Below are 22,169 nucleotides of genomic sequence, written 5' to 3'. Positions count from 1 at the left end.
TCAAAACTTATTTCTTTCATTGATGCCTAATGCTGGCCATACATGGTACAATTTTTTCATACAATCTTACCATTTCTATGTAATATAAGGGAACTGCCTAAATTATCCTTTCAGTATATTCACTTAATTTACCCTTATACTACATAGAAATGGTAAGGGCCTGTTCATACTTGCTGCGTTTGTAGAACGCGTATAAATTCAAAGAAACGTTTGAATGCGTTTTCTATTGCGTTTTGCACAAACATGTGACCCAGGGGAAAAAAAAGAATTATGGGAACCGCATAGGAAAACGTACGCTAAAAACGCAATAGTACGCGTTTTTGATACGCGTCCATAGACTTTCATTGCGTCCGTTTCTATGCGTGACGCACAGAACTGCGTGCAGCAATGCGGATGAGAAACGTATGCGTCTCATACGCATACATGTGAACTAGCCCATTCAAAAGCATTAGGAGCCGTTTCTATGCGTTTTTGGTACCCGTACGTGTTCCCTGAAAACGGCTAGGAACGCGCATAGTCTGAACAGGCCCTAAGATTGTATAAAAAAATGGTACCATGTATGGCCACCATAACACGGTACAATACTCCACTGCTACTACTTCTGGATGGAGGACACACCCTGCTAATGAGTGGAGATCAGGACTGCTGGAAACACCCATGCAGCCCCTCCCCACTCTTCACAGGGAAAACCTGCTGCCGTAATGGAGGATTTGCACTTGCTAATCTTTTATTATGGGGCATCTGCTGCAAGTAATACCTGCTTTTGTCAGTTTTGTATCAAATTTAAGCCCAGAAGGCCTATAGCTTTCAGAGGGGCTTCAATTAATTCCATTTCAATCCCTCAGTACAGTTTTCTTTCAAGTATCTCCAGTTACAGAAAAAAAAAAAAAAAAAAAAAACAGCCCATACGGCCTTCAGCGTGGCCAAGCTGAAATACAATAGCTTCTTATGAAATGGAACGGCTTTACATTTAATCCTGCAATTAATCTATGAAAACTGCACTACAAAAGATAAGTGTTGAGGTTCTTTCCACAGCTTCTGAATAAGGTCAGCGGAACGCACTGTGAGCCCTCTGTCTGAGGGACAGTGAAATTGAACCTAAATCGCAAAAAAAAACCAAACAAACGAAAAAAAAAATGATTTTCACTTACTGGGGCCTTCTACAAGGCCCCTGCAGCTGCCCTGTGCCCGCCACTAACCGATCCTCCATTCCTCCACAGCACCCCTTTTGCATTTGGATGTGTGGCCCCAGTCTGCGCACCTCCCGATTGCTCTCCCGTGGATGAGAGCAATGTGCACATGCACAGTACAGGGAAATTTCTACTGCGCATGCACAGAACGCTCCTGGCAAAGGGAGCGTGATCAAGAATGCACACGGCCCCGGCTGAAAAGTGCCCATCAACTCACCAACTCGCCCGGCCGAAAGACGGGCACTGCGGGGGACTGGAATATCACTTAGTGACAGCAAAGGCACAGTGCGACTGCAGGGGGCTGATAGAAGCCCCAGGTAAGGTAAACTATTTTTTTTTTTATTTCGATTTAAATTCCCTTTAAGTGACATGACTATGTACCCTGTACAGTGCTGCAGAAGATGTCTGCACCATATAAATACTAAATTATAAGCTTAGCAGTGTATTGTATGAACCCTTCGTGTCCTGAAGAGCAGAGGTAGGAGATAGACAGTTTCAGAGTGCACATTTGTAGCATATGGGGGGCTTTGCCACCAGCTGTCACTAGAAACTTGTTATAAGGGAGACCCGGATTGAGTTACCATCATTACTAATAAAGACTATAGAGCTTTGAGCCGCCCCATATGTGGCGTGCCATCTGTCCTGTCTCCAGTCACTGTTACCTGATAGCGGACCTGTGCTTTGCCATGGAAATGCAGAACAGGGGATTGGTACCAGTGCTCGCTACCTTCTATCCAATGTCTATTGGAAACTGATATCTCAGCTGTTCTTACAACTGCCAAAGCCCCCAGTGGAGACGTATTCTCACCGCCTTCTGTGTTGCAACAAGAAACTCCTAGGCCTCTTTTACACTGTATGCTGAAAAACTGATGCGCTTTAACTTTCCATAGTAGTGCATTGTGAAACAGCTTTCAGTTAAAATGCGAATAGTGTGAACTGAGCCATAGGGAAACATGGACATTACTTTGAAAGTCCTTTCAGTTATAACTGGGAGCAACTGATATAGAGTAAAAGGACCCTTAGGGCCTTTTTACACTTAATGCGTTGCTATACGTTGCGTTTTAATGTGCTTTTTTCCTCCATAGCAGTGCATTGTGAAAAAGTTTCAAAATGTCAGCGTATAGTGTGAAAGAGGCCACAGGGAAACATGAACACAACCTTGCACATCAGTTGTACTTTCAGTTACGACTGACAGCATCTGATATAGTGTATAAGTACTCTAAGGGCTCAGCCACACTATACGCTCTTTTCTGAGCGCTTGTGATTGATTAGCGCTTTCTGAACGCTCTTTTAAAAATTATTCATTCACTTTCATTAAAATCGCGGCGATTTTTCACGTACGTGATCGCGGTGATTTTTACGAAAGTGAATGGGAGAGATTTTTATAAAGCGCTCAGAAAGCGCTAATCAAATCACAAAGCGCTTATAGTGTGGCTGAGCCCTTAGATTTGTTTCCATTGGAGGGGGGGGGCACGCTAATTCACAGCTATTCTCTGCATGTAAAATCAGACAGGGAATAGCAGGCTGCTTATGAATTCTAATACTAGCCATAGATCCTGAACAAGCATGCAGATCAGATGTTTCTGACAGATATTTGATTGGATTAGCTGCACGCTTGTTTCAGGTGTGTGATTCGGACACTACTACAGCTAAAGAGATCAGAGCTAGAAAATGTTTTACATATTTCTATGGTACAGATCATTTAATAATAATCCTAACGATTGTATAGTGCTTTTCTCCTGCTGGACTCAAAGTGCTCAAGAGCAGCAGTCACTAAGGATGTGCTCAAGAGGCCATCCTGTAGTGTTAAAGAGGAACTGTAACGGCAAAACGTCCCCTGGGGGGTACTCACCTCGGGTGGGGGAAGCCTCAGGATCCTAATGAGGCTTCCCACGCCGTCCTGCGTCCCTCGGGGGTCTCGCTGCAGCCCTCCGTACAACCGTGACATAATATTTACCTTCCTGGCTCCTGCGCAGGCGCTCTGATGGCTGTCGGCTCCGAAGTAGGCGGAAATACCCGATCGCCGTCGGGTCCGCTCTACTGCGCAGGCGTAAATCTCCGGCGCTTGCGCAGTAGAGCGGACCCGACTGAGATCGGGTATTTCCGTCTATTTCCGAGCCGAATGCAGCCACAGCGCCCCCGCTGGAGCCAGCAAAGGTAAATATTGAAATTACAGTCGGGCCTGTCGCCGGCTGTTCAGAGGGCTGCAGCGAGACCCCCGTGGGACGCAGGACGGCGTGGGAAGCCTCATTAGGATCCGGAGGCTTCCCCCACCCGAGGTGAGTACCCCCCAGGGGATCTTTTTAAAGTTACAAAGTCTCTTTAAGGAGTCTTGTTTAAGGACTTCTTACTGAATAGGTACTGACCCTAGCCAGAATTTGAACCCTGGTCTCCCATGTCAAAGGCAGAGCCCTTATCCAGTACACTATCCAGCCACAGTGTTAACAATAAGGTTTGTTCTGGAGCCCATTTCAAAGTACAACAGCATCCTGCCTCTGCATTGGGCTGCCCTGTTTGTATGCCCTGTTTGTATAAGTGGGTTCTGGACTGCCTTCTGACATTCAGTCCAATGGGGGAAGGAGCTGTCCTGATAACTCCTCCACTCATTAGACAGGATAAGCATTCCAGGACAGATTCCACTGACTGCACAGCCCCAGGCAGTGGTGGGACAATGCTGTAATATGAAACAAGTGCAGGATGAGCCCTTGTAAATTAATGCACTCAAACACAGAAGATGATTTATTACCATTAGAACATGAGCAGGCTATTCAGGTGCATCAAATGTGACAAGAAAGGGAGAAAGAAAAACCCAAAACACGAGGAAACAAATCTTTCTTTATACTCACGAATGGTGCGAGCATCCCCCGGTATGGAGGGAACTGTTGGGGGGCAGGGGGAGGCAGCCCTGGGCGGGGGGCTGGCTCACTGTTGGGGGCGTGTGCCGTGTCAGGAGGTTCCCGGCTTTCACCATCCAGCGCGCCTGGAACCAGCCCCCCCCTCCCGCCCCCGTCCCTCCAGGAAATGGCATCTGTGGGGCAGAAAAAGAAAAAGGAACTTGGTAAGATCACCTGCGCACATGGCATTTCATCAGCACCAGTAGAAATTCATTAAAATGGATCAACCTTTACACCAGGGGTCTCAAACTCGCGGCCCGCGGGCCATTTGCGGCCCTCGATACAATATTTTGTGGCCCTCGCCGGCAAAAGCTTCCTTATAGTTCGCTTCAATGCTCCCAAGTAATCCGCCGCATCCCCGCCGCTAAACGAGGGCTGCAGAGCCCCCAAATCGCCCGGGGGGCAATCCGCTGGCATTTCCTGGAAGGGGCAGAGCTTTCAGCTTCAGCTCTGCCCCTCCTGACGTCAATCGCCGCACAGATCGCCGCCTCTCCCCACCCCTATCTGTGAAGGAAGAGTGAGCGGGGCGGGCAGAGGCGGCGATGCGCCGCGATTGTGAAATTCTTTATGCGGCCCAGCCTCTTCCTGACTTTGCCTCCTGCGGCCCCCAGGTAAATTGAGTTTGAGACCCCTGCTTTACACAATCACAACAAACCTGTGATATTTGACCCGAGGAAGCGACTTACACCGTGAAACGCGTTGTCTACAAGTACAAGCTCAATAAAGAAACTATTTTTACGTTTTCACGTGAGCACTACTTATTAAAAAGGTAGGATCTCCCTATTAAAATCTATATACACGGCTTCTATATATGCATATAATTTATCGTGCCGGCTTCCAGCAAGGCGGGAAAAGGAACTTGCTAGTGAACGGGAGATTGGATGGAATAGCAATCATAAACATGTGCACATGATATGACCTTTCCATCCAATCAGGAAATACTGTCGATTAGAATAGTCAAAGTCTATCCACATTGGGGCCCTCCTAACATCACAATGTCTCCCCCCCCCCCCCCACCCCTTCAGGCTGATGACAGCCATGCACACACCACAAGCCTTACTCTGGGGGCGGAGGCTTGGTCCTGGCCCATACGACACAGCGGAGGTGTTCTGGTCGGGACCACTTTTGTCCTGGTCCCCAGCCGCCTGCAGGGTTGGAAATTCCTCTCGAGAGAATGGCGACAGTCGGCTTGATGCCTTTCCACCTAATGATGACAGAGCACAGGGTTCATAATGCATTTAAATACAACCTATGTTACAACAAGCAACTTCCCATGATTACATATAAGAGCGGGCTTTCCATTGCAGCCACTAAGAAAACTATTTGGCTATGCAATAAAGCTTTTTTCGCTTCCCCCAACCCAACAGCTCTACTTAAAGTGGATCCGAGGTGAACTTTTACTCATTGCATAATTGTGTTCCTTTCCTATTGTTTATAAGGCATTCCTCAAGCCAAATACTTTTTTGTTTTAATACTCTAATTCCCTATAAACTAAACAAGCCACACCCACAGGTTTTCAGAGAGCCTTGGCAGTAGCAAGGGCTCATGGGAGCTCACTCTGGGCAGGAGGAGGAGGTGTTACTAGCTAGAGATTTCAGAGGCAGAGGGGAGGAGGAGGGGGGGATTAGGTTTTTTTTCACAGGCTAAGTGCTCAAGATGCAGATAAGCCTGACTCTTCCTCTACCCCATTCCCTAACCCTCCTAATCTATGCCTAGTCCTTGTCTTCAGTCATCAGCATTGGGCTCAGCACTGGCCACCCAATCCTTTCTCTTTCGCCAGTGAAACCTCGCCATCTTCAACACCAGCATCCAATCCCTGCTCCCATCTACAGCACCCGGTGTCCAATCTTTCCTCCCACCACTAAAATCTGCCAGTCTTCAGCATCCAGTCCTTCCATCTACTCTGCTCTTTTACTAGGTATACACTGTAGTGTGGAGTCTGCACAGCAGATGCCTGCAGCTCTTTTCAGACAACTGCGGAATTTAACTTTTATACTGTCCTTAATGTGTAATATCTATACTGTCTGTCCTAGTATCATAGTTAAAAAGGAACTGGGCCGAAACAATGAATACAACTGCTGATTTTTTTTTACTATTTTCATTTATAGATTATTTAGTCAGTGTTTGCCCATTGTAAAATCTTTCCTCTCACTGGTGGTGACATCTTTAGTTCTGTCAGGTGATCTGAACAGAAGGTTTGCTACTGAGAGTTCAATGCACAGAGGGAGATACTGGTTGCATGGCAGTTGGAAAAAGCCGTTATTTCCCATAATGCAACAAGGCTCACAGATAGCAAACGGTCAGCGCTGTGGTCCTGACATCACACTGTGGGAGGGGTTTCACCACACATCAGCAACATCAGATGATCCATTCAAGAAAAAGTAAGGATTTCTTGTGGGAAAGTGGGCATCAGTGCATACACATGTAATCAGCGCCAGGAGATGTGGGCGCAGGATACAGCGGTATATGGCTGATCCTGCTGCTGCACAAGTCCCGGCCGTGTTAATTACTATTCCCCCTCTAGGTTGATGTGGATAGTGGGGAATGATATAATTCGGCTTCCAGTTATTGCTGGAGGCTAAATGATAGTGTTTTAAAATGTAACTTCTGCTCCATCTTCTGACGGCGCCGAAGTTACTCAGTGTGCACCCAAATCTCCTGTGCTGTGATTACAGCACTCGGGTATGCGCTACTGATTGGGATGAAGACCAACCCTGGGTTAAAGCTCCTCTTTAAAGTGGACCCAAACTAAAAATACACGATTTCAGTAATAAAATCTATTTTCTAAATTATAATAATAAATAGCAGCCTTTTTTCAGCTGCATAATGACAAATATAAAATATTTTACATTTATTGGAGGAACCCCTCCCTTTTTTTCATATTGCCGGGACAGAATCCGGCAGACTGGTGGAGTAGATGGTGTCCGGCAATGGAGGAATTGCTAATGGCTGCCACCTGTATAACCCTAGTTATGAAAAGAGAAGGGTGAAAAGCATGCACTGAAATGCTCATAGGTTTGAAGAAGTATTTATCTTTGTATGGGTCAGAGCAGTGCAACTAAACATTTTGAATTAAAAAAATGTTTGGTTTTGGTCTCCTTTAAGCAATTGCCAAGACAAGCTCCTTTAAATACAAAAACTTATTTGGCCAAATAAAATGGATTCTGATCTAAAACAAATTATATGTAATAAAAAGTTGTGAGTTCAGCACTGAACACTGTACAGTCTCGTTTCTGAGAATGGTAATACACGTTAATGAGAAGAATGGTGCTATAAGACACATACCATCTCCTTGTGCTCCATGTGTGGTACTGGCCTGCGCCCAAGTCTTTACCGCGGCGACGGCTGGTTGGGGGGGCTGAAATAAGAGAAGAGTACAGGAAACAGGAATTCAATTCATTTTTATGATTCTTGCAGTCTAGCTAAATACAAAGGGCCTGCTCCAAGTTCAGCAGACTACAGCTGCATTCTGTGCCATTCCGGGATGGTTCACCACTACTGGTGCAACTAAGGCTTTTTTACATAATGAAAATCATCTACTTTAAAGGGAACCTGAGATGGGCAGGAGAGAAAAAAAAATATACATACCTGGGGCGTCCTCCAGCCCCCACCTAGAGATCTCGCCCACGCTGTTCTACTGTGACTTCTGGGTCTTTTGCAATTTGCTCCGAAAAGTCCTCCGGTCTGGGGCGTACTGTGCATGCGCTGCCTGGTCATACGTTCCGCCGTCACGCTCTACGCCGTACTATTGCACAGGATGCTCCCAGCCACATGGAGTGTGAGCGGCCAGAGTGCACCAGCACCGACTGGAGGACTTTCTGGAAAACTGCTGAAGATCCAGATAGCACAGGAGGACAGCGAGGGAGCGATCAGCCTGAAGGGGGCTGCAGGAAGCACCATGTATGTTTATTATTTTCTCTTCTGCCCACCTCAGGTACACTTGTCTATGCACTTATTTAAAGGGAACCTTAACTGAACGGGGGTAAAGAGTTTTACTTACCTGGGGCTATTACCAGCCCCCTGCAGCAGTCCTGTGCCCTCGGCGCCGCTCTGGAATCCTCCACTCCCCCGCTGTCACTTAGTTTCGTTTTTGAGGACTCACCAGTCACCGGCCGCCATGCGTATTATTGGACGCATTCACCAATACAATTAGCGCTATTGCGGACCGCAACGCGTACAAAAATACGCGTTGCCGCATATCTACGCGTGCGGAATGCGGCAACGCTAATTGCATTGGTGAATGCGTCCAATAATACGCATGGCGGCCGGCGACTGGTGAGTCGTCAAAAACGAAACTAAGTGACAGCGGGGGACCAGAGGATTCCAGAGCGGCTCTGAGGACACAGGACTGCTGCAGGGGGCTGGTAACAGCCCCAGGTAAGTAAAACTCTTTACCCCCCTATCAGTTAAGGTTCCCTTTAAGGGTGTTAAAAATGGGACTCTTAATTAATCACGCAATATATTTTCATCAGTTTTTGGCCCTTTTAATTAAGACCCAAGAATGGTTTTACTCGTTTACAGAAAAGGCTGCCTTGCTACACTCTGTGGGAATTATTTTAAGTGGATCTAAACTCAAAACTTCCTTTCTGCTCTAGAAGATAAACCACAGCATGATAACCTTTAGGGGAAAAAATGTCTTCATTATAATTAATGGAAATCATAAAAAAGTGACGTTTTTACTGGATTAAACTTTTTAGGGAGCACAGAAAGGGTTAAGCCTCAGTCTTTCCTATAGAAGCAGACAACCTCAGAACTCAGCACATGTGGTGCAGCATCTCCATTCTCTCTTTTTGCTGTCATGCTGTGTTGGGGAATCAATGCATATGCATGTGGGGGGCGGAGCTAAGCACCCATTTGGGGGTGGAGTGTTCCAGCACTCAGAGCCAGCCCTGAGTGCCTTCCACCCTGTATTCAGATAAAAACAAGGAACACCAAGAGCCCCAATAGTGTAATATGTACCGGTAAATGGTTATTAAATAGAGTAAATATTAATACTCACATACCAGGGTTACCATTAGGTAACCACTGGAAGGGCAGGTGGGGAGATTTTCTTGACCCCACTCAGGAATAAGAAGTCGCACTCTGTAGATGAGAAAAAGGGGGTTCAACCCTCCACTCAGGGCGGACTTATGCAGGAGAACAGAGGCGCCAAAAGGATAAAAGGAACCAAATTCTTGGTAAATTGAGGAGGTGCCTGGCTCTTCTACTGACCACATATGTTATTGCTCCGTTGTTATTGCCTGATGAAGCGGGATCAAACCTGCGAAACGCGTTGCACATTTGGAGTTTATAAATAAAATATATTGATATTATCGTTGTGTGTCTACTTGGAGGAGGTAAGTCCACCACTACCTCCTCTATTTACCAAGAATTTGGTTTTTAAGCTCATTTAGCTTCCTTTTATCCTTTTGGAGCCTCTGTTCTCCTGCATACCCTGTATTCAGAGAGCATCTACCCTCTGCCTGTGTCCTCCAACACTGTAGTGTGCCCCGTAGCACCCCTGTCAGGTACTTGCTACTGCTTTACGCTGATCTGGCTGCCACAGTGAGCTAGCTACCCTGCTTGTCTGCCCTAGTGCTTTTCACAAAGCAAGGAGTGAAGGCTGGAGAAGTGATTGTACGGCAACAAGGAACAGAGTCTATGGCTAAAAGTATTAGAGACAGAAAATCAGCAGGGTAGCCAAGCAATTGGTATTGTTTAAAGGATAACTGAAGCAAGAGGGATATGAAAGCTGCCCCATTTACTTCCTTTTAAGCAATACCAGTTGCCTGCTTATCCTGCTGATCCTCTGCCTCTAATACGTTTAGCCATAGATCCTGAACAAGCACGCAGCAGATCAGGCGTTTGACATTTTCAGATCGGACAAGTTTAGCTGCATGCTTGTTTCTGGTGTTATTCAGGCACTACTGCAGCCAAATAGAGCAGCAGGGCTGCCAGGCAACTGGTATTGTTTAAAAAGAAATAAATACGAGAGCCTCCAGATTCTTCTCACGTCCTTTAAAAGAAAATAAATATGGCAGCCTCCATATTCCTCTCGCTTCAGGTTCTCTTTAAACCTTCCAAGGATTTTTAAGGATTTCCATGAATTGTAATTAGTTTTTTTTTTACCCCCAAAGATTATAATGTTGCTAATCCTTTAGAGCAGAAAGGAAGATCTGAGTTCAGATCCACTTTACAAACCTGTGACATGAAATATGAATGCTTTCAAAGAAAACAAACTGAAAACCAAACTGTTTTGCATAGTGGTTTTCTCGTCCTTCTGAAATGAGACGTTTCAGTATTAAACACAACACGTTTGTAAGAAGCCTGCACTGCTTGGTTACAGAGCATTTAAAAGCTTCCAAACCGCAGGAAACCCTACGTAAAACACTTAGGGCCTGTTTCCACTACACGCAGATTGGATGCAGAATGGATGCAGAAAAACTGACTCCAATGAATGCCTATGGGAAATTCTGCATCAGAAAAATCACGTTTAGTGGAAACAGGCCCATAGGCATTCACTGGAGTCAGTTTTTCTGCATCCATTCTGTATCCAATCTGCGTGTAGTGGAAACAGGCCCTTATTAAAACTTTTGTAAATTGTGATGAAATAGTTTCACATGGATAGGGAGTGGGAGGTTTTTGTCGGAGGACACAAGATGGCTCCTGCCAGCAACAGGATTCCTGTCACTTACTGTATAAAAATCTCAGAAATCAAAACGTGGACACTACAATACATCTGTTATGTAAGCAGAGCAAGTATAGATCTACTTACATATGTGGGGTTTTTTTTTGGGGGGGGGGGGGGGGCATACTATAGCTAAAAGTTTCTTTGTAAAGTGAACCTAAGGTAAAAAAAACAAAAACAAATGACCATTTACTTACCTGGGGTTTCTTCCAGACACCTGAAATCCTCCTGCTCCCTCACTATCATCCCACACTCAGCCATTCCTTTGCTGTCCCTCCTCTCACTACAGTTCTCCTTTAACCCACTTGCCGTTCCAATTCTGACGGCAAGGGGGCAGCGCAGCACTTTTTAAAAAAACATTTTTTTTTTAAAAAATCATGTAGCGAGCCCAGGGCTTTCTACATGATAGCCGCTGACAAGCGGCATCCCCCTACCCACTCCGATCGGGATTTCCTGCTGGGTTTCCCCCGGACACCATGGCGACGGGGCGAGATGACGTCGGGACGTCAGAGGGAATCCCGATCCACCCCTCAGCGCTGCCTGGCACTGATTGGCCAGGCTGTGCAAGGGGTCTGGAGGGGGGGGGGGGGGCGCGGCGGGTAGCGGCGAAGGCGATCTGAATATGCACACAGCTAGCAAAGTGCTAGCTGCGTGCAGTAAAAAAAAAAAAAAAAATTGAAAAATCGGCCCAGCGGGGCCGGAGAAATCCTTCTGCGCAGGTTACCCCGAGTTGAGCTCGGGATAACCGGCAAGAAGGTTAAGCCTTAGTGTTCAGGACCCCATTCCAGCCAACATTTAAAGGAAACCCGAGACAAAAAATACAAAAGCATTTAGGCTTACCTGTAGCTTCCTTCACCCTCCCCTTCAGGCCGTGGGCGCCCCAACCCATCCCCCCCCCCCCCCCCCCCGCACTCCGCTGGCTGGCCCGATAATTTTGTCTAGGTTCACTATTGTGGCCAGGCGCATTCTGCTCTTTGGCAGTACTACTGACGGAAGTGTGCACACGGCTGGGTCTGGAGACAAGATAAAATGACTGGCCCAGCCAGCAGAGGAAAGGAGCGTCCCGGGGGACAGCGAGAGAGCCCATGGCCTGAAGGGGGCTGCAGGAGACCCCAGGTAAGTATAAATGCTTTTACATTTGTCGTCTCAGGTCCACTTTAAAGAGGAAACTTACTAAATGTAAAGTAATGATTATTACTATTATTTATAATGCTTAACTTCTTCTGGACCGCATCAGTAGAAATCTCCGTCCTGCAGGTGGCTGCACGGCTCTGACAGGACGTAGATTTCACCTGCCACGCCATGCGCTCCCACCGATCTTGCCGCAGTTCACTCGCCATTCAGTCTATAAGACGGAGCTAATGAAAGCGGCTCATGACCAGCTGACAGTACTCTGCCGTCATAGAGACAGCAGAGAGAGGGGCCTGCGGCAATGGAAGAGCGGTGAGAGGGGCGGGTCTGTGCAGTGATTCATCGGTAAGCACCATTTTCTGGTACCAGCAGTCTCTAGTCCTTGAGGGGCCAGAGAATGCTGGTACGCAAAGGGTGAAAATTACTTATACAGTTGTTTTTTTTTTACAATAGTCAAGACTATTCTAATAAAGGTTTGTCTTTTGTAAAATCTTTCCTCACCCTGATTTGCATTGTGAAATGTATCACATGTAGTAACATCTTTACTGCTGCTAAGGTACATCTGCAGAATTTTTTGTTGCATGTCCTGAAGTAAGCAGACATCACATGAGCTCCCAGAGTGCCCTGAGGCAGGAGGCGGCATAACCAGCTAACCTATTCAGCCAATCAAACTGGCAGGAAGTGCCTTTGAGTGGCCCAATTGTAAGCTGCATACATTGTACAATAAATGTGAACATATGTCAGAATGGTAAGCATTTCATTGACTGTCTGTACAAGAGACTCTGTACCGGGGATACTTACCTCAGCAGGGGAACCCTCTGGATCCTAAAGAGGCTTCCTCGTCATAGTAAGCCTCAGGGATCCAGCACTGACTCCAACCCCCCCCCCCCCCCCCCACCCCCAAAAAAAACCCCAAAAAACCCAGCCGACAGGAATGTCGGCTGTGGCCTCAATTTCACGGAGCTTTATCAAACACTTTATCGAGCGTTTGATAATTTACCTCATGGGTAAAATCTAATTTTGAATTCACTAAGGTGTTATATATTTATCGAATGAATTATCGATGAAATGTTCAATAAATCTATAACAACTTAGTGAATTCAAAATTAGATTTTACCCATGAGGAAAATTATCAAACGTTTGATAAAGTGTTTGATAAAGCTCTGCGAATTGAGACCTGTGGCGCAGAAGCGCCTGCAATATTTTCCTACCACAATCCTGCACAGGTGCAGTGGTAGCTTTCCAATTGGGCTCAGGCGGAAATAACCAAGCCCAATGGGGTCCACTCTACTGATCCAATCGGGCTCGGCTAGTTCTGCCTGAACCCGATTGGAAAGCTGTCAGTGCTGGATCCAGAGGTTTCCTCCTCTCGAGGTAAGTAACCCGCAGGGGCTGTTTTTACTGTTAGGGTCCTTTTCCACTAGCGATCACTAGCATTCACGCTAAACACTAGCGATTGCGATCTTATAATAATAATCCGAACATTTATATAGCGCTTTTTTCCTGTTGGACTCAAAGCGCTCAAGAGCTGCAGCCACTGGGACGCGCTCAAGAGGCCACCCTGCAGTGTTAGGGAGTCTTGCCTTGAACTCCTTACTGAATAGGTACTGACCCTTGCTAGGATTCAAGATCTGGTCTCCCATGTCATAGGCAGAGCCCTTAACCAGTACACTATCCAGCCACTGCTTGCTGTGCAATGCACTGCGAATAGCAAAATTGCTGCAAAAATCGATCTACGGCGCGATCGTGCTTAAGTAAAAAAGGAATCACGGTAGTGAAAATTACCTACCGCGATTCCTATGTTATTAGGCAAACCATACCGATTTAAAAATCACTAGCGATTTGCGATTCAGCATCGCAATCGCCGCTAGTGGAAAAAAGCCCTTTCAGATTTTCTTTTATAATAGTCATCTAGCGTTATACATGTCTAGGTAGTAGTAGCAGTAGTGTACTAGCAGTAGTTCTTTGCGTTTTGCTCAGAGGTCTTCTTTAAGCACGTTATCACTGAGCTGAACAGTTTGGGTGACTAAAGGTTTTTCTGTCCCTGATCGCGACATGAATGCCACATGACAGTACCTCTTGTGGAACTGGGGGACGCTTCGGCTGGTTTGATGCAGGCGTCTGTGAAGCCAGCGGTGGCTGCGACTCCGGCTGCGGTGCTGGAGAGACATCGGTACTAGGGATGGAGGAATGGATCCAACGTGCAGACGGAGAAGAAAACGAAGAGGAAGAGCAGAAAGGAGAAGAAAAACTTTTAAAAAGTAGTCAAAATGTTCAGTTTAACAACAGGATGAGCAATATGGATGCCAAGAAAGCACAATGCATACATGTAGGTCTGGACAGCTCATTGTTTTGGCACCATCAATGCTAATATCAGCACATAAGGACCATTACTCTGCCACCTACCCCAGCTATAAAATCCCCACCAGTGCAAAATACTATTCTTCCTCCATGCCCCATGCCCCACGAACCACCCCCTCTTCCAACACAATCCCCCAGCAATGTAAAAATACTTTAATGTCGCAGCAACTGCCCACATGTACTCTAAAACAGAACGATGTGAGACCTCAGCGTCTGCGGCTTCAGCAAAGTGACAGACGCTGAACCTTGGAGCCCGCGGCCATCAGCTGCTTGTCTTGCTCACTCCCCCCCCCCCCCCCAGTGCTGGTACTTCCTGGTTGCGTCATTACACACACTACCAGCAGGAGGGGGAAGGAGTGAGAGAGAGACAAGCAGCCGATTGCCGCAGGCTTCAAGAATCAGGTGAGTGATGCCCGCGGCTGACGCTACTTACATTTACATAGGGGGAGTGGAGCAGGACCCCGGGGACATGGAGGAAGACACAGAGGACACAAGGGGGACAAGAAGCTGATAGTCGCAGGCCCCCAGTATGAGGTGAGCTATAGCAGCTGCCACTAAATTACATTTATATAGGGGGACAGTGCAGGACAACACAGGGGACTAGGAGGGGGACAGTTGGAGGCCACAAAGGGGGACCGGAGGAGGCCACAAAGGGGGACCGGAGGAGGCCACAAAGGGGGACCGGTGGAGGCCACAAAGGGGGACAGGAGGAGGACAATAATTGAGGGAGAACATCTACAAGACACCCCTGCACTATAAGCTCACCAGGTTTAGTATACATATATTTTTTTCCCTGGTTAATGCCCTCTGAAACAAAGGTGCGTCTTACAGTCCGAAAAATACAGTAATGTGTCCTCCATCTCGTTCTATAACCAAATCGATGTAGGTGCAAAGAAACCTGTAACAGTTACACCACTGCACAGAGCAACCAATCACCAATCATTTGTTTTGTGCCAGATAAACCCAAGCCAACTGGTTACTCTGGGCAACTGATCCACTGCTGCTTTAAATTTCCATTACTTTCACTTTGATTAAATCCTCCATCCCCCCCATGCTACTGGGTCTTTCTCACCTCTTTGGCTCGGCTGTTTCCTGCTTGCTTGCCCATCCTGATCCGTCTTTGGGAACTAGAGAGACGTTTGGGTCATTCCCTTTGTTTTCTGCTTTCAGGCTTGGCAGGTTGGCTGGGGGGGGCATACGCCTGGCAATGGCAACTTTACCGAGACTCTGCAGGCCATGGCGGGGGGTGACTAGGAAGAAAAGATAAAGTAAGCTGATGCTAAATGTATGTAAGAACCGTAACGTTGCATCAAAACGCAACGTCCTACTGTGAAAGAGGCCTTAAAGAGACAGTAACATCAAAAATATCCCCTGGGGGGTACTCACCTCGGGTGGGGGAAGCCTCGGGATCCTAATGAGGCATTCCACGCCGTCCTCTGTCCCACGGGGGTCTTGCTGCAGCCCTCCGAACAGCTGCCGACAGACCAGACTGTCAATTCAATATTTACCTTTGCTGGCTCCAGCGGGGGCGCTGTGGCTGCTTTCGGCTCCGAAGTAGACGGAAATACCCGATCTCAGTCGGGTCCGCTCTACTGCGGAGGCGCCGGAGACTTGCGCAGTAGAGCAGACCCGACAGCGACCGGGTATTTCCGCCTTCTTCGGAGCCGCCAGATCGCCTGCGCAGGAGCCGGGAAGGTAAATATTGACGTCACCGTTGTACGGAGGGCTGCAGCGAGACCCCCGTGGGACAGAGGACGGCGTGGGAAGCCTCATTAGGATCCTGAGGCTTCCCCCACCCGAGGTGAGTACCCCCCAGGGGACGTTTTGACGTTACAGATTCTCTTTAAGTAATCCATTTTGAAATTATACCCACTGATTCCATAGCTGTAAAATGACTCTCTGCGTTATTTATGAGCCTTTTATTCAAGTGCTGATAACGTCTGTAAATACTGTGTATGGGGGTACAGACTATACTGATGGCTCATTTTTTAGAGATAATACTTATCAAAGACCATCAATATTTTTTTTTGTTTCCTGCTGATGCAATAACTTCGGAATAAAAAAATAGTATTGCTAACCTACCCTATTGTTTAAATCATAGCAAGAATTAAAAAACTATGTCCTGCCCACAAATCAGGGGCCAAACCTTTAATGCCAATAGCAGCGCCCTCAATGGAGGAAGAGGCGGGACTTAAAGGGGAACTGTCTCGAATATCATAAAATTTAAATCACATACAAATAAGAAGTACATTTATCAATATAAAATAAGCCATAAATTACTTACAATAAGAAGAAATCTGTCATTATCGAAAGATTTTGGACTAGCCCTTCTCATAGGGGGGTTTTCAGGGTTTTCTTTATTTATAAAAAACATTTAGTGAATGGCAGTTGCTCCGTCCAACTGCCAAAATAGTGTGCAGCGAGCATGGAGGCAGCCCAGCATCTTTGTATAAATCTTTTTCAGGGAATGCATTTATAAAGAATAAAAGGCCATGCTAACAATTCCCTATGGAGAGATGGACTAGCCCAAAACCTGTCGGTAATGTCAGATTTCTACTACCTACTGTAAGTGGCAGCTACATAGGAGAGAAGTAATTTATGGCTTATTTTACTCTGGGAGAAATTTACTTCTTATTTGTATGCTTTTTAAGATTTTTGCGACACTTCCTCTTTAAATGCATGTCTTAGAAGTCTATTATTTAGAAGAACAAGACTACCGCGCCAAGATTCTTTGGTATATGGAGTCCGCAGGTTTCGTGGACTACTGAATGTAGAAATGTGCATTGCTGGTCACTGCACATTCGCATCTGGGTAACGCGCTCTTACCTGCTGGTTTCTGCACCTCTAAGGACTTGCCCTTATATGTATCAAACAGGTTGAGGGACGAATACTTCTTGCCATCCTTCCCTTTTGCAGTCTGCCCCGGCCGCTCTGACATTGCGGGGGAAGCTCATTGAGTACGGACTGGAGAGGAAATGAAAAAAAGAAATGTATAATAGTGGAGGCAGATGACGCTGGAGATAGCAGCTTTGTGCTGGTTGCATATAATAATTATACATATATTGGATAGAGTAAAACATGGGACACAAGATGAACAGAACAGGAATAACACTGTATGAGTATACCGAGCATGCTCAGTGTGATGTAGATACTTCTGGCTGGCATACAAGTTGCACGCAGCCTGGAACTGGGTCGGTTTTGTCCATTCTGATTGGCCAGCATGAAATCTGCATGAAAGCTACAATTATCTGCACATCTTTGACCATCACTTAGATCCTGTACACACTGAAAATCGGCACGTGCAATCACATTGCGATGACCATTTTTAATCAAAATTCTACTTGCGATTTTTAGTGCGTTTGCGATGCAATTTTGCAGAGACCATCTTTTCCTGTTTTCCTGATTATCTAAAAAACGCAATGAATATTGCATGCATTGTGTTTTTCCTGCACTTTGCAAACACTCAAAGAGCCCTGCAATTGGTAATTTTGACACAACACTTTGAGGTGCAGCTCTCCAGCTGGAGGACAGCCAATCTGCTCTCAGCCAGGGTTGCCAAATCATTCATTTAACCACTACACACACACCTACAGCTTTAAAGAAGACCAGTTGGTTCCTGTTAACGTCCCCCCTTACCGCCGGTTGCCCCCCATCCCCCAACGAGATCACCACCGAGACCTGCGGCCGCAGGGCTGTGATTGGGGACAGGGAAGTATCCTTCCCTGGACCAATCAAACTGTGCGTAAGCAAAGCTCATGGCTTCAACAAGAAGCCAATGAGATTTGCTTTACAGCACCCTCTGTGTGAGAACATCTAGTGGTTAATGTGTGAGGACATCTAGCGGTTAAAAAAAAAAAACCGTTAACAAAAAACCACATACTTCACTACATTTTACATGTATTAAATCAAAATATATTAATACCTTCATCCCCCCCCCCCCCCACCCTCATAGTTACCAAAATAGAAAAACTTGTAAATATATGGCATGAGGGTATGTTACTGTTATAGTTGCATATATGGGGTTGTAATTAGCAATGGATGCAAAGATGAAAAAAATGCACCTTTATCCTCTATAATAAAACCCAACTGTCTCTGTGTCCCATGTCCCTGTGTGTGTCCCACATGCGCATGGACGCAGAGACAGTAAGGGGGAGAAACGCACGGTGAGCGATGACGGGCGAAGGGGTGGACGGGCCGGCAAGCGTGCGCGTCGTGCACGCGTGCGGCGGGGACTTGGCGGGCGGGCGCGCGGCTGAAAGGTGCGTGCGCGGCGGGCGCATGCGCAGTGACAGACCTAGCCCGTTTTTAAACGGGCTTAGGTCCACTAGTTTCTAAATAAAATATCACCATACATTGTACTAGGGACATCATTTAAAAGTTGTAATAACTAGGACAAATGGGCAAATAAAATATGCGGGTTTCATTGACAGTAGCACGAAAACGGAGAAATAATGGTTTCCATTATTATTATTCCTGCTAAAATGCATTTAGAATAAAATCATTCTTAGCATAATGTACCGCCTAAAGAAAGCCTAATTGGTGGAGAAAAAAAAAAAATGTATAGATCGTTTTGTTGCGACAAGTAGTGATAAAGTAATGAATGGAAGGAGCGCTGACAGGTGAAAATCGCTCTGGTCCGTTAGGGCAAAAAACAAAACAAAAACAAAAAAACCTTGGGGGTGAAGTGGTTAAATACTGACACATCTAAGTTATACAGGTTCTGGGGGTACTTACACATATTTAGTACCTAAACTGCATCTAACTAGCCACAAGACATGTATAATTTATAAGCATCTATATTTAAAGGGATGAGTTGGCAACAATGCTCCCAGCTAGCTCACTGTTCCCTGGTAGGATATGTGAGTCACATGACCAATTTTTTCAAAAGGAATTTCTCCGAGACCATACATGAACAGTACATGAGTCATGCCACAGTCCACTCTTTACCTGTACCAACAAGTGTACAATCCAGAAGGGCAAACACTTCAAAGAAGTGAAACTTGGCCTAAGCAAACCAAGTCTGATCAAACACAGGTTTGTGAAAATGTTGCGACTTGAACAAAGGAGATGCCAGAGGACCTCCAATAAACCATTTATTGATATTCATAACACTAAAAAAAGCTATAAAACTATTTCTAAAGAGTTTTCTGAACACCAGCCAAAAAGGGCGTCGGTTCATCACCACCAAGAAAACACCTGGCATTGTTACAGCTCCCCCAGTGGCCACAGCAGAGCGTGTCAGCACCTCTAGTAGGATAGTTATTAAAGTGGACCAGAACTCTTGCACAGGACAAAAGGAAAACAGAGAGAAATGCACCCCGTGTGTTTTTAAACACAGACAAACATAGAACATTTATATTGCGCTTTTCTCCTGTCAGACTCAAAGCGCCAGAGCTGCAGCCACAAGGACGCGCTCTACAGGCATTAGCAGTGTTAGGGAGACTTGCCCAAGGTCTCCTACTGAATAGGTGCAGGTTTACAGAACAGGCAGAGCTGAGATTCGAAACCCAGGTCTCCTGTGTCAGAGGCAGAGCCCTCATCACTATCCAGTAGGCCTGAACGATAAATCGTTTGGGGATCGAAATCGCGATCACGGAAACGGCGATTCCGTGATCGTCATAGTGGCGATTTCATCCCCCTCTGCAGGCGGTCACCTCTCCCGCTATGCACAGCTCGCCGCTCCGTGCAGCGGCGGCTCAGCGGTCCCTTGCGGTAATAGAGGCGGCTCACACTCTCCCCAACTTGTATACTGACTGCAGTGGCGCAGCCTATCAGATATCAGCCCAGCAGACTCCGCCCACACGCTCTCACTCTTGCGGCGGCTCACTCCTCCCAGCGCTTCCATGGCATTGGCTGGGCGGATGGCAGACTCCGCCCATGGGCTCTCAATCTCCTCCTGAGTCCACATCACTAGCTGGGCGGGCAACGTCTTCCCTGTCCATCAACAGTAGTATCACGGACTGCAGACTCCGCCTGTTAGCCTGTCACTCAACGGTTTCTGCACAGCCTCCACCTCCTTTGCACAGCGTGTCAACGTGAAAATGCTGATGGCTGTGCTGTGACTGACTATTCTGCAAAGCTGCTGTCTGCAGTGGGGCACTGTGAATTTTTGCAAAGGCATAAGGGCTGATTCAGACGGACGTTTGGAGGCGTCGCGTTCATTGGTGTTGCGGTGGCAATGCGTTCGGGCTTTCAGCAGCGTTTGCGTTGCGTTCGGATGCGGTCGCGTTATTTCTTCCCCTAGGGGGACATTACCCGTCGCGGTTAACCGCCCCTGGAAGCAACATTTAGCTTCCAGGGGCTCCTTGAACGCCAGTGAAAATCGAGGCCCGAACGCCGCGTTCGTGTAAACGTGCGTGAAAGCTTGGTACAAACGCTCCCATTCACTTGAATGGGAGCGTTTAATGCCAAGCCCCAAACGCTGGCAGTAAACGCTCCACAAGCGTCCGTCTGAACCAGCCCTAATTGTGTTTGCAGGACAGGCTAAGCTTGATAACTGGCCAAAGCAAAGCATGATTGACAGGCCTGCAGAGACTCTCAGAAAGCGAAGGAAGGAGGCCTCTTGCACACTGCACGTGATTCCGATTCAGATTCCGCTTTTTAATCAGTTTTTACATCCGATTCAGATTCCGATTTGCAGTGTGCAGGGAGAAAACTGCAAATCGGAATCTGAATCGGATGTAAAAACTGATTAAAAAGCGGAATCTGAATCGGAATCGCGTGCAGTGTGCAAGAGGCCGGACTCTGCTCACACAAACTTATCCTAGTTGTGAAAATACAAGCTGTTCCCCTACACCCAAAGGTGGTAAGAGTCACCAATAGCTCCTGGTCCTCGTGCTTTCAAAACTCGTGAAATGTGTGCCATGGCTTCTGCTCATAATTGCATTTTAGATTAATAGATAAACTCACATAATGCAGTAACATTTACAAACATGACAGAAAATGACATCATACTATCAGTTTGATAGTAGAATGTCATTTTCTGTCAGTGCATGTTTGCACATGTCACTGTGCACATTGTAAAACTAGTGATAAAGCTTGATTTGAAGAAAATCGTGGATTGAATCGAAATCGCAATTTCTGACAGAAATCGTGTGATTCAATCTTTTCCTAAAATCGTTCAGGCCTACTATCCAGCCACACTTTTAGAGAAAAGAGCCTGTCTAATTCCCCCTCATCTCTAAGTAATCACATGTGTAATTTCAGCACAGAAATTCGTCAGTCCTCCTCAGCAAACACAGCTAATATGTAATCACAGGATATTATCCCTTTGTCTGTTTCCATGAAAGCAGGAAGTAGACACTGCACATGTATTGCAAGAGTTCTGTAAGGCCTCTTTCACATTAGACAACGCATGCAGGAGCCGGTTCCTCCACGCGTTGAATAGGCTGCGGCGTGTCGTTGGGAATCTGCGGTGCGACGGTAGTAATTAACCCAACGGGAAACCGCCGATCCTGGACGATAAAATGCGCCTGGGTGCGTCATACCACAACGCATCGAAACGCAGCGTCGGGTGTGAAAGGTAAAATGAAAGTCTATGGACTTTCCTTTTACCTTGGTTAACGCAAAGTATAGACTTTGTGTTAAAACGCTGAAAAAGGGCTCTGGTGTGAAAGAGCCCTAAGCTGTAACAAAGATTTGTTTTTCTTTAAAAGTTATTATGCTGGTGCTTATCTTTTAGAAGACAGGAAGTTCTAAGTACAGGTCCGCTTTAAAAGGGAAGGTTCAGGGACGCCTTGAAAAAAATAAAAATCCATATCCACTTACCTGGGGCTTCCTCCAGCCCGTGGCAGGCAGGAGGTGCCCTCGCCGCCGCTCCAGAGGCTCCCGGTCGTCTTCGGTGGCCGACCCGACCTGGCCAGGCTGGCTGCCAGGTCGGGCTCTTCTGCGTCCCACGCGGGCGCGCTGACGTCATTGGACGTCCGC

General features: G+C 46.6%; 1 protein-coding gene across 4 annotated transcripts in view; it reads right to left on the bottom strand.

Moving 5' to 3' along the window:
• PRRC2A (proline rich coiled-coil 2A) overlaps window positions 1-22,169 on the bottom strand; it is a 120,007-nt gene that overhangs the window by 63,018 nt on the left and 34,820 nt on the right. For all 4 annotated transcript variants that reach the window (XM_068250360.1, XM_068250362.1, XM_068250361.1 and 1 more), the window contains exons 2-7: window positions 17,070-17,207; window positions 15,316-15,493; window positions 13,959-14,058; window positions 7,370-7,442; window positions 5,145-5,288; window positions 4,037-4,218 (exon numbers count right to left, since the gene is read on the bottom strand). In XM_068250360.1, coding sequence (XP_068106461.1) covers window positions 4,037-4,218; window positions 5,145-5,288; window positions 7,370-7,442; window positions 13,959-14,058; window positions 15,316-15,493; window positions 17,070-17,181 — 789 coding nt within the window. In that variant the 5' untranslated portion in view covers window positions 17,182-17,207. The remainder of the gene's footprint in view (window positions 1-4,036; window positions 4,219-5,144; window positions 5,289-7,369; window positions 7,443-13,958; window positions 14,059-15,315; window positions 15,494-17,069; window positions 17,208-22,169) is intronic.

The sequence above is a fragment of the Hyperolius riggenbachi genome, chromosome 8 (assembly GCF_040937935.1).
Source record: "Hyperolius riggenbachi isolate aHypRig1 chromosome 8, aHypRig1.pri, whole genome shotgun sequence".
Lineage (NCBI taxonomy): Eukaryota > Metazoa > Chordata > Amphibia > Anura > Hyperoliidae > Hyperolius > Hyperolius riggenbachi.
The sequence above is the reverse complement of the archived record's forward strand: the minus strand, read 5'-3'. Positions and strand labels throughout refer to the sequence as shown.